The sequence below is a fragment of the Bos javanicus genome, chromosome 8, assembly GCF_032452875.1.
Source record: "Bos javanicus breed banteng chromosome 8, ARS-OSU_banteng_1.0, whole genome shotgun sequence".
Classification (NCBI taxonomy): Eukaryota; Metazoa; Chordata; class Mammalia; order Artiodactyla; family Bovidae; genus Bos; species Bos javanicus.
Window position 1 is genome coordinate 67,473,411 of NC_083875.1, and position 11,618 is coordinate 67,485,028.

General features: G+C 39.4%; 1 protein-coding gene across 1 annotated transcript in view; it reads right to left on the bottom strand.

Annotated features, from left to right (window-relative positions):
* The window catches only part of LOC133253487 (zinc finger protein 41-like), a 56,677-nt gene extending 49,358 nt beyond the window's left edge, over positions 1-7,319 (bottom strand). The window contains exon 1 of the mRNA XM_061427084.1: positions 7,242-7,319. Coding sequence (XP_061283068.1) covers positions 7,242-7,319 — 78 coding nt within the window. The remainder of the gene's footprint in view (positions 1-7,241) is intronic.
* Between the last annotated feature and the right edge of the window lie 4,299 nt (positions 7,320-11,618).

Sequence of the window (11,618 nt, forward strand, 5' to 3'; positions counted from 1 at the left end):
GAATATAATTAATAATAGTATATTACATATATGAGAGTTGATGAGAGAGAAGATCTTAAATTTTCTCACCATGAAAAAGAAATTGTAATCATATAACATGAATAAGGAATTAGCTATGGCTCTGGTGATGAAAGTGAAAGTGGAAAGTGAAAAAGTTGGCTTAGAGCTCAACATTCAGAAAACAAAGATCATGGCATCCGGTCCCACCACTTCATGGGAAATAGATGGGGAAACAGTGGAAACAGTGTCAGACTTTATTTTTCTGGGCTCCAAAATCACTGCAGATGGTGACTGCAGCCATGAAATTAAAAGACGCTTACTCCTTGGAAGGAAAGTTATGACCAACCTAGATAGCATATTCAAAAGCAGAGACATTACTTTGCCAACAAAGGTCCATCTAGTCAAGGCTATGGTTTTTCCTGTGGTCATGTATGGATGTGAGAGTTGGACTGTGAAGAAGGCTGAGCGCCGAAGAATTGATGCTTTTGAACTGTGGTGCTGGAGAAGACTCTTGAGAGTCCCTTGGACTGCAAGGAGATCCAACCAGTCCATTCTGAAGATCAGCCCTGGGATTTCTTTGGAAGGAATGATGCCAAAGCTGAAACTCCAGTACTTTGGCCACCTTATGCGAAGAGTTGACTCATTGGAAAAGACTGTGATGCTGGGAGGGATTGGGGGCAGGAGGAGAAGGGGACAACAGAGGATGAGACGGCTTGATGGCATCACTGACTCGATGGACATGAATCTGGGTGAACTCCGGGAGTTGGTGATGGACAGGGAGGCCTGGCATGCTGCGATTCATGGGGTCGCAGGGAGTCGGACACAACTGAGCGACTGATCTGATCTGATCTGGTGGTGGCTCAGATAGTAAAGAATCTGCCTGCAATGCAGGAGACCCGGGTTCAATCCCTGGGTTGGGAAGACCTTGGAGAAGGAAATGGCAACCCACTGCAGTATTCTTGCCTGGAGAATCCCATAGACAGAGGAGCCTGGCAGTCTAGAGTCCACGGGGTTGCAAACAACCGGATATGACTGTACAACTACCACTTCACTTCAGTGGTGCAAATCATTTTGTAATATATCAGTGTATCAAGTCAATACACTGCCCATGCTAAATTTGCATAATAGAATATGTCAATTATATCTCAATAAAATTAGAGAATAATAATAAGTAAATGTTGTGCCTTAAGAAAGGAAAGTGCTTCATGAACAGTAAGGACTTAGTTAAAAGATTGTACTCATTTAAAGGATATGAGAAAAATGGACCTAATTCAAATGTCACAAGTGAAAGAAAGAAAGTGGATTCCTGAAGCCTTCTGTCTTGGGGTCCTGGTTGCACTTCCTGCATATAATGATGCCTTGAGTCCTAACTAGGACTTTTATGTGTAAAATATCTGTAGAATTGGACTAACGATTACAACCATGTTATGTAAGAGAGGCCTTTATATATAAGTGCAGCCAGAGTGTTTTCACACTTCAGTCATGTGAATGCTGGGGCAAGGCCCTCTGTGGTCCAAGGGATAAAGCCATGCCAGTTAGTCTCTACCCATAACACCATCCCCTCAGCTTTCCACAGAAGGTTTAGTTGAAATGAAAACATGGAAGGCAAAACACTCGTCAAAACTAGGGCACGCTGAAATGAAGACAAAACTGTTCTTTTGTGTTTTTTGACAAATCGATTCTTTATTTTCTTCCAGTATGTCAAGTTCTCACAACACTCACCGCGCACAATCAGATCTTTGCAAATTCATGGAAGTAGGAATGTATAAAGGGGAAGGAAGAAAAGAAGAGAAAGGTGTTGGGGTAAGATTTGTAGAGTTAGCTACAAAGGTGAGAGCAGTAAAACAAGCGCTAAACCAGATAAAGAGCTGGAATGCCTGATTCTTTCCATGAGAATGGTAACTGCTGTAGTTCTGAACTCCAGGCAAAACCTTGGATTATTGTTTTGCTGAAAGTTTTACTCTCATTTTCGGTGCAAATGATTCATTAACAAAAGAAACCACTCATTACACACAAACAATTTCAATTTTTTTATAGAGGACTGCTTGGCTTAATTTCAATATACAATCATTAAAAAAAAAGGAAACAGTAGAAGTAACAGCATATATGTCACCAAATTGGGCTGATAATCTACATCCAAATTTGAACAGCACTGAGAACCTCGTTAACAGCAATCTAGAGTCCCAATTGGGAAAGGGTCCCAGATAGTGTGTTCATCCCACAGGTGAGCCTTCAAATTGCAGCTCTGGGGGCTCCTGCTTATAATCCCAGACCAAAAACTGATATCATCATCAGCTTGCATGCAAAAATGCAGCTCTTGTTTTTCTTTAACTTTTGCAGTGAAGCTTGTCTCACCTTGTGAGTCATAAGACTTCTTAGACCCTGGGACGGGTCAGGGAGGTCGGCCAGACCTCCAGTGGCTCAAGAATTCCAAGACCCTCTCCTGTTCTTATCTAAAGTGCCACTGATTTCCTGTGTTTGCAGGCAGGCAAAGAATTCAGGCAGTGTCCAGGCAGGTCAGAAGCAGGCTTCTGAAGCCTGAACAAGACTTCCTCCATTTTAATTTTCCTAACCTTCCTATATCCATTAACTTATTGGCAGCAGTAGTAGTAATCACAGATGTTCTACAAGGCACAATTCTGTTCATCTCTGAAATTTCATAACTCTGGTTCCTTGCAAATTCTTACCTAAGGATTCTAAGAGAAAGCTAATACTGGAGACAGAAAGAGTAGGAAATAACATTTGAGTCCATAATACCTGAGTTCTCATGGGGGGAAAGTAATAGGTGGTACCCTTTCAAAATAAATGATCAACATGTCCTAGACATCCAAAAAAAAAAAAAGAGTTCCTAACTGATACATGAAGTAGTTTCTACATCATTGGTTACAATATATACAAATCAAGGGGCTGTTTCAAAAAATGTATGATAGGATTTAGGGAATGTAGTCTGTTCACAATAGTTGATAAAGATCTCTAATAAGTAAGATTCCCAAATTTGAGAGGTTGGTCCACATAGCAGTCCCTCAGTGCATTGTCACAATCTTTCAGTAAGTGGGTATGATTATTAAAGTCCAGATAATTCCCAGTAAAATGTAGCAACCAATACTCTTCCAAACACAACATATAACACATGAAATAGGTACATTATACTTGTGTTAACTGTCTTATAATGCTATTCGGTTCCCTGCCACCAGATAGCAGTGCATTTTGTAATGCCTTCAAGGACAAACGTACAGCGGTTCTCAGGAACCCATTATCTAAACAGTTTTTTCCATGCATACGAATTCAGTTCAGTTCAGTCACTCAGTCATATCTGACTCTAGGCAACTGCATGAATTGCAGCACGCCAGGCCTCCCTATCAATCACCGACTCCTGGATTCTACTCAAATTCATGTCCATTGAGTCGGTGATGCCATCCAACCATGTGATTCTCCATCGTCCCCTTCTCCTCCTGCCTTCAATCTTTCCCAGCATCAGGATCTTTTCCAATGAGTCAGCTCTTCTTATCAGGTGGCCAAGTATTAGAGTTTCAGCTTCAACATCAGTCCTTCCAATGAAAACTCAAGACTGATCTCCTTTAGGATGGACCGGTTGGATTTCCTTGCAGTCCAAGGGACTCTCAAGAGTCTTCTCCAACACAGCAGTTCAAAAGCATCAATTCTTCGGCACTTAGCTTTCTTTATAGTCCAACTCTCACATCCATACATGACTACTGGAAAAACCATAGCCTTGACTAGATAGACTGTTGTTGGCAAACTAATGTCTCTGCTTTTTAATATGCTTTCTGGGTTGGTCATAACTTTTCTTCCAAGGAGTAAGCAGGGTGACAATATACAGCCTTGACGTACTCCTCTTCCTATTTGGAACCAGTCTGTTGTTCCATGTCCAGTTCTAACTGTTGCTTCCTGACCTGCATACAGGTTTCTCAAGAGGCAGGTCAGGTGGTCTGGTATTCCCATCTGTTTCAGAATTTTCCACAGTTTATTGTGATCCACACAGTCCAAGGCTTTGGCATAGTCAATAAAGCAGAAATAGATGTTTTTCTGGAACTCTCTTGCTTTTTCGATGATCCAGCAGATGTTGGCAATTTGATCTCTGGTTCCTCTGCCTTTTCTAAAACCAGCTTCAACATCTGGAAGTTCATGGTTCACGTATTGCTGAAGCCTGGCTTGGAGAATTTTGAGTTTTACTTTACTAGTATGTGAGATGACTGCAATTGTGCGGTAGTTTGCACATTCTTTGGCATTGCCTTTCTTTGGGATTGGAATGAAAACTCAGCTTTTCCAGTCCTGTGGCCACTGCTGAGTTTTCCAAATTTGCTGGCATATTGAGTGCAGCACTTTCACAGCATCATCCTTTGAGATTTGAAATAGCTCAACTGGAATTCCATCACCTCCACTAGCTTTGTTCATAATGCTGCTTTCTAAGCCCCACTTGACTTTATATTCCACAATGTCTGGCTCTAGTTCAGTGATCACACCATCATGATTATCTGGGTCATGAAGATCTTTTTTATACAGTTCCTCTGTGTATTCTTGACACCTCTTCTTAATATCTTCTGCTTCTGTTAGGTCCATACCATTTCTGTCCTTTATCAAGCCCATCTTTGCATGAAATGTTCCCTTGGTGTCTCTAAAATTCTTAAAGAGATCTCTAGACTTTCCCATTCTATTGTTTTCCTCCATTTCTTTGCACTGATCACTGAGGAAGGCTTTCTTATCTCTCCTTGTTATTCTTTGGAACTCTGCATTCAAATGGGTATATCTTTCCTTTTCTCCTTTGCTTTTCACTTCTCTTCTTTTCACAGCTATTTGTAAGGCCTCCCCAGACAGCCATTTTGCTTTTTTGCATTTCTTTTTCTTGGGGATGGTCTTGATCACTGTCTCCTGTACAATGTCACAAATCTCCATCCATAGTTCATCAGGCATTCTGTCCATCAGATCTATTTCCTTAAATCTATTTCTCACTTCCACTGTATAATCATAAGCAATTTGATTTAGGTCACACCTGAATGGTCTAGTAAAACTTTCTTCAATTTAAGTCTGAATTTGGCAATAAGGAGTTCATCGTCTGAGCCACAGTCAGCTCCTGGTCTTGTTTTTGCTGACTGTATAGAGCTTCTCCACCTTTGGCTGCAAAGAATATAGTCAATCTGAGTTCAGTGTTGGCCATCTGGTGATGTCCATGTGTAGAGTCCTCTTGTGTCATTGGAAGAAGGTGTTTGCTATGACTAGTGCGTTCTCTTGGCAGAACTCTATTAGCCTTTGTCCTGCTTCATTCTGTACTCCAAGGCCAAATTTGCCTGTTACTCCAGGTGTTTCTTGACTTCCTACTTTTGCATTCAAGTTCCCTAGAAAGAAAAGGACATCTTTTTTGGGTGTTAGTTCTTAAAGATCTTGTAGGTCTTCATAGAACCGTTCAACTTCAGCTTCTTCAGCATTACTGGTTGGGCATAGACTTGGATTACCGTGATATTGAATGGTTTGCCTTGGAAATGAACAGAGATCATTCTGTCGTTTTTGACATTGCATCCAAGTACCGCATTTAAGACTTTTTTGTTGACTATGATGGCTACTCCATTTCTTCTAACGGATTCTTGCTACAATAGCAGAAATAATGGTCACCTGAGTTAAATTCTCCCATTCCAGTCCATTAATTCACTGATTCCTAAAATGTCAATGTTCACTCTTGCCATCTCCTGTTTGACCACTTCCAATTTTCCTTGATTCATGGACCTAACATTCCAGGTTCCTATGTGATATTGCATAGGCATTAGTAGACATTAAAATTCCTTGGGCTTTATCCTTTTGAGCAAGGTAGTATAACTACTGCATAGAACAAACAGTGCAATCAAACACGTCAGTTAAGGGTTAAGTTTGGTATAGCTGAAATACTGCTGAGTCGTTAAACGAATGTAAAACATCTTTGTCATACATTAAGCTAAGTTCATGTGGTTTCAATGTAGTAGGCATTCATGTAGTAATGGTCAAGGCTTGAACTACATCTTTATCAGTGTTGTGTAATCTAGCAGATAGATAAATTTTGTCCATGGAAAGCCAAAGTTAGGAAAGGATTGACCTTGTTTGTTGGGCAGGTGAAGTGATCCTGAGGCCAGATCCAGCTCATATTTCTCCACCTGAAGATTCCCCAATATCTTTCTCCATTTTTTTTTTTTAATTGTAGCTTGAGGTGTCAATGACAATCCACATTACAGTCAGGCTTCCAAGAGTAGTTTATTCACAAGAATAACAATGTGTTAATGGCATATGTTTCCATTTTTCCTGTCTGAGGGGCATCATTAATATGGTATTTTCCTTCCCCTGTGCAATGACATCAGCAGGTACAGTAGGACTGGAAGTATGCTTCACCCAGATTTTACCTTCAGCTGCATATATTTCATTTGTGGTTCTAAACCCTTTATCACCTCTAACTGTTAGTAAATTGCGAGGTTCTCCTTTTTGTATTTTGAAAATTACACATGAAAGAATCCACAATTGGACAATTCAATCATGTTTATTAATAAATAGATCATCCTTTCCTTCATTTTGTAAAATTAGTTGGATTTCTCCTTGGTAATCTGGACCTATGATTCCCCTACAAACACAAATCCCCTTTAAAAACTGGAGCATTCGTTGATTAATCCAAAGTGTCCAGGGGGCATTTTAATTCCAATACCAGTTGAGATAGCACATACCAATCCCTTAGTAAGTGTATGATCAGGTATAGAGTATGAATCCAGTCCAGGGACCTCAGGAGTAGCTCAGAAAGGAGCTGGTGCTCTTGGGGTAATTTCCAAATACTTAATTGTTAAAGAAAAACTGGAGCTGCAGTTTTGTGAGCAAAGTGATAATAATATCAGTTTGCATCCCACAATTATAAGCGAGAGCCTCCAAAGCTCAATTTGATGTCTTACTCGTGGGGTAGATGCACCGCCCAGGACTCTTTCCCAATTGGAGGATTGTTCCCTTATTCCCATTAGAGTTCTTTGGCAGATGCCCCTCCAAGAGTTCCTATTCAAGTCCTATCAGAACTTTCACAGGGGACATTGCAGGGAGGAACCACAATGAAAGGAGTGGGTTTCTAATCCAGCTGCCCAGCATAGCCTTAAACAGATCCCAAGCATCAGTGAGCTTCATTTTCCTCTCATATAAGAAGAAACTATGACTTCTTGTCCTGCCTACCTCTGAAGGCTATTGTGGATCAAAGAGGATAACATGGAAAGTTTTTTGAACTCTCGTACCATTCCAATGTCAGTATGAGAGGAGAGCAGGGGATAAGAATCTGCACCATCAAATGCCTCTTGGTCACTGCTGGACATCAGCTCTCTTAGATTATCACTTATCCCCAGGGGGTGTTAGGGAAAACTCAGGGCTCATGCATCCTCTAATTCACTTAAGAATTTGGGTGCTAAAGTTTATTCTTTAATGCTCAGCACATGAGACTTTTAAGAGGGGACATTCTCTCATAGTGTTAGTTCTAGGGAAATTTATATCAATGCTGTCTTTCTTTTGCACAAGCAAGTAGGAGAGTTAAGCATGTTGTATCATCTTGTGTGTGCTAAGTCGCTTCAGTTGTATCTGACTCTCTGTGACCCTATGGACTGTAGCCCCTGGGGCTTCTCTGTCCATAGGATTCTCCTGGAAAGAATACTGTAGTGGGTTGCCATGCCCTCCTCCAGGGGATCTTCCTGACCCAGGGATGGAACCCACATCCTTATGTTTTCTGAATTGATAGGCAGGTTCTTTACCATTAGCCCCACCTGGGAAGCCTGTATATGAAGCCTGTACATCACATTTTAGCAGGTCATGTTCCTCTGTAAAGAAATGTTAAATTATTACATTATAGAAAGAGGGAGTACATATTTATAACTGTAGTATCAAAGGCTAAAGATGTTTTTACTTTATTCTGATTCTCTGCTCCCTTTCTTTTCTGAAAGACCGATTGTGCTTCTAACCAGGAAAGCATGTTCTAAGAAAACACATGGAAAGAGTCCCAAGTTTGCCCCTTTATTATCTCTAGATCTTAACTCCACCCATTGTTAATTTTCCTCACCAGTTTCAATTTCATGGTTCTCAGCAGAGTGCCAATATATTTTCCATGCATGATCCTTGGAAAAAGTTACTACTTTTATTGATAAATGACAGATCACAAAAGAAGTTTGAAGGAAGCCATCATGTGTACTTCTGTCATTAGTTCAAATTTTTTGTTCCTTTTAGGTACCAAGATAAAGGAGATGTGCAGTTAGGCAGTAGGAAAATAAGCAAATGGTCAAAAGGATTTTGGATTTTTACAAATGATGTCTGTCTCCTCATGTGTGTTCTTAGTCAAATAGGGCAGGAAAATAAGCCCCAGGTAAAGTAATTGAATCTTTAGAACAACATAAAGAGGGCTGAGTACTCATAAAAATAAGCCTAGAGTTCAGTCAGAATTGATGCCTTTACTTGACTGCCTTGTGTTTATTTTGACATTCCCTTTATATATACACATTTAAACCTCAGTGGAAATTATAGAATTATGATATAAATAGTGGCAAACTGTATAAATAAAATATAGTGTCTAGGTTTGAAGTCATATAAAATTAAACATGTATGGAGACATGTCTGTATTATGCCACAAATTACCATCGTACAGTAGGGTTCTGATACTGGATTCACATACAGAAATGCATGTCTACACTGAAAACTTGAAAAAGAATTACCAAGCTGTTTGTAGCTTTGCAAATATTAAGGTTTTTTTAATCATATAAACAACCTGTCTGAAAAACTTCTATATACTTTTTCTTAAAAAATTATTTATTTGACTGCTCTGGGTCCTAGGTGCAGGAGGTGGGATTTTTCTTTGGGACATGAGAACTCTTAGTTGCAGCATGCAAAATCTATTTCTCTGACCAGAGATTGATTCTGAGCCCCCTGCATTGGGAGCACTAAATCTTAGCCACTGAACCACCAGAGAAGCCCCAGCTTCTATATATTCTTAATGGAATAAAGGCAAACTCTAGAAACCATAGCTGCTACACTACTACAGAATTCTTTTAACTCCCAACTGCGCCACCAAGCCAAAGCCACAAAAAATAATATCTCTGCTCACTGTTAGTTCAGTTCAGTTGCTCAGTCATGTCCAACTCTTTGCATCCCTGTGAACTGCAGCACATCAGGCTTTCCTGTCTATCACCAACTCCCGGAACTTGTTCAAACTCATGTCCATTGAGTTGGTGATGTCATCTAATCCTCTGTCGTCCCCTTCTCATGCCTTCATTCTTTCCCAGCATCAGGATCTTTTCCAATGATAACTAGGCACTCAATATATTATACAAGAGAAGGTATTTTTTTACATCTTTCTATAGCATGTCTTTGCAAAGCATGGGCTAATCTTCACTGAGATGTAGCAAATGATGACAAGATCATGTATTCATTCCCCTATTTTAAGTCACCACATAGCCATAGATTAAACATTTCAACCATTAAAAAAATCAACCCAAATTTTTATCATTTAAGAAAATAAATCCTGTTTGACTAAATCTACAAGGGCAAACATTTTTACAAGGAAATACTTCAAACACAGAATGATTCCAAAGGCATCATAAAAATAGCCACCAAATATGAGAGCTCTCCAACAAACTCAAAGAACAGAAAACCAAAACCAAAATCCAAAACAATAACCAAAGATTCTTACTGCCTTTCTCAACAAATCTACAAATTTACATTCAGTGCAAACTCCTGTTTACAGAAACAAAACAAAAAACATTGTTTTCATCTTGTACATTTATTCTTCACTTCTTAAAAAATAAAGCCATATTTATAATAAAGACATTAAAATAGAAAAAATTAATTCTTTCTCTCCGATCATGATTTTTCCCTTGTTTAAGATGACTGAGATTTTCTGTTTTAGAAGAAAACAAGTACCCGAAAAGAATCTATGAGACTGAGAAATAAAATATTAGATTTGGGAATAGAGTGTATAGTCCCATTCTCTACAAAAACCTCACAGCTATATCTCTTTGTTGACAATTGAGATTCCAGGAATTTAGGGTTTGGAATATTTGTATTCACTAGTTAGTTTGTAAGGGAAAGCAAAAGAGGAAGGAGAAGAAACTTTGGCACATGTCCAGTCACAGCCTTTATGCCTACAGAATCCTGGTGTATGTTTCAGTCCAGGGAAAATGCCACCTCTCACCTAGATCCAGACCACTGGGCATTGGAAGCTGAGCTGCCAAAAGAGTGAAGAAACAAAGGTCAGTGGTCACCAACTAGCTGCCACATCCTTCCAAAGTCTTCACATTCTCAAATATCATCCATGCAGATGTCTTCAGAGCCCTTAAAGAAAATATAATTAGGAGCTAAGGCATCAATTGGGCTTGCCTCTTGACTCTTCTAAGATGACACTACAGTAACAGAGCATGAGAGACAGCTCTCTTATAAAACTTCAGATGCAGGAAATTCACAAGCACACAAATCACTCCACTCAGGTACATCGGAGTGGTAGACATTGAACACCCATGATGTATTGTCTCCCACATTTTTACCAGTAAATTCCCATAATGGAGAAGTGACCTTGGGTTCTGGGTTCCAAAGATATTTCCTGGTGAATTTCTTAGAACTTTGACTTATGAAGGCTAAAATTGTAAGCATTAGGAAAAGTTCCTACTTGTTGCGATAGTACAAACTGAGCCAGAACAATTCTGAGTGTAAATTCACTTTCTACGTAGACATCAGCACAGTTTCAGAAACACCATCAAGTTGAGTAAGCATGAAGTGAAACTTCTTTCTTGTTATGATTTTTAATTACCAACTTTGAAGGTCTACTTCTGGGGAGCAATATAACATTTCAAAATACTCTTGTGTCATACCTTAGAAGGAAACAATGTCAAGAAGCTATGAATAATCCTTAAACCTCAACATATGTAAAACATACTTCATTTCACTAAGTCCTTTAAAAATTGACCTCATTTGATTTCAGAATCCCCTAGGAAGAAGCCAGGGCAGATACTATTTTCTCATTTTTACAAATGAAGAATCTGAGAAGCTCAGAGTGGTTATTAGGTAAATCGCTAACCCCCAGCCCACATTATAAACTGGAAAACAAGGACTTGCACTTCACCCTAACAACAGCATGGAATAGTAATAGTCCACTGTATCTCAATTTCCTTAACAAAATAATAGCAAATAAGAAGAAAAAGAAAACTTCCATTCTTGACCTCTGGTGAGGTCAAGTTCTCACAAACCACATCTAGTTTCAGAGTGTGTGCATTCTCAGTCACTTCAGTTGGATTCAACTCTTTGTGACCCTATGGATTGTAGCCTGCCAGGCTCCTCTGTCCATGGGATTCTCCAGGCAAGAATACTGGAATGGGTTACTATGCCTTCCTCCAGGGGATCTTCCCAACTCAGGGATCAAACCCTCATCATCTGTTTCTCCTGCATTGCAAGTAGATTCTTTACCCCTGAGCCACCGAGGAAGCCCAGATTCAGAGTAAATCTACATATAGGCAAATTTTAACGTTTTTCTTTAATTCATATTCAAATATTGCACAGAAAAATATTATTATCAAATGTTTATTGAGGGCTTGTGATGCAGTCAGTGTTTATGACAATAAGCTGAAAATTTACATTTTACTTAC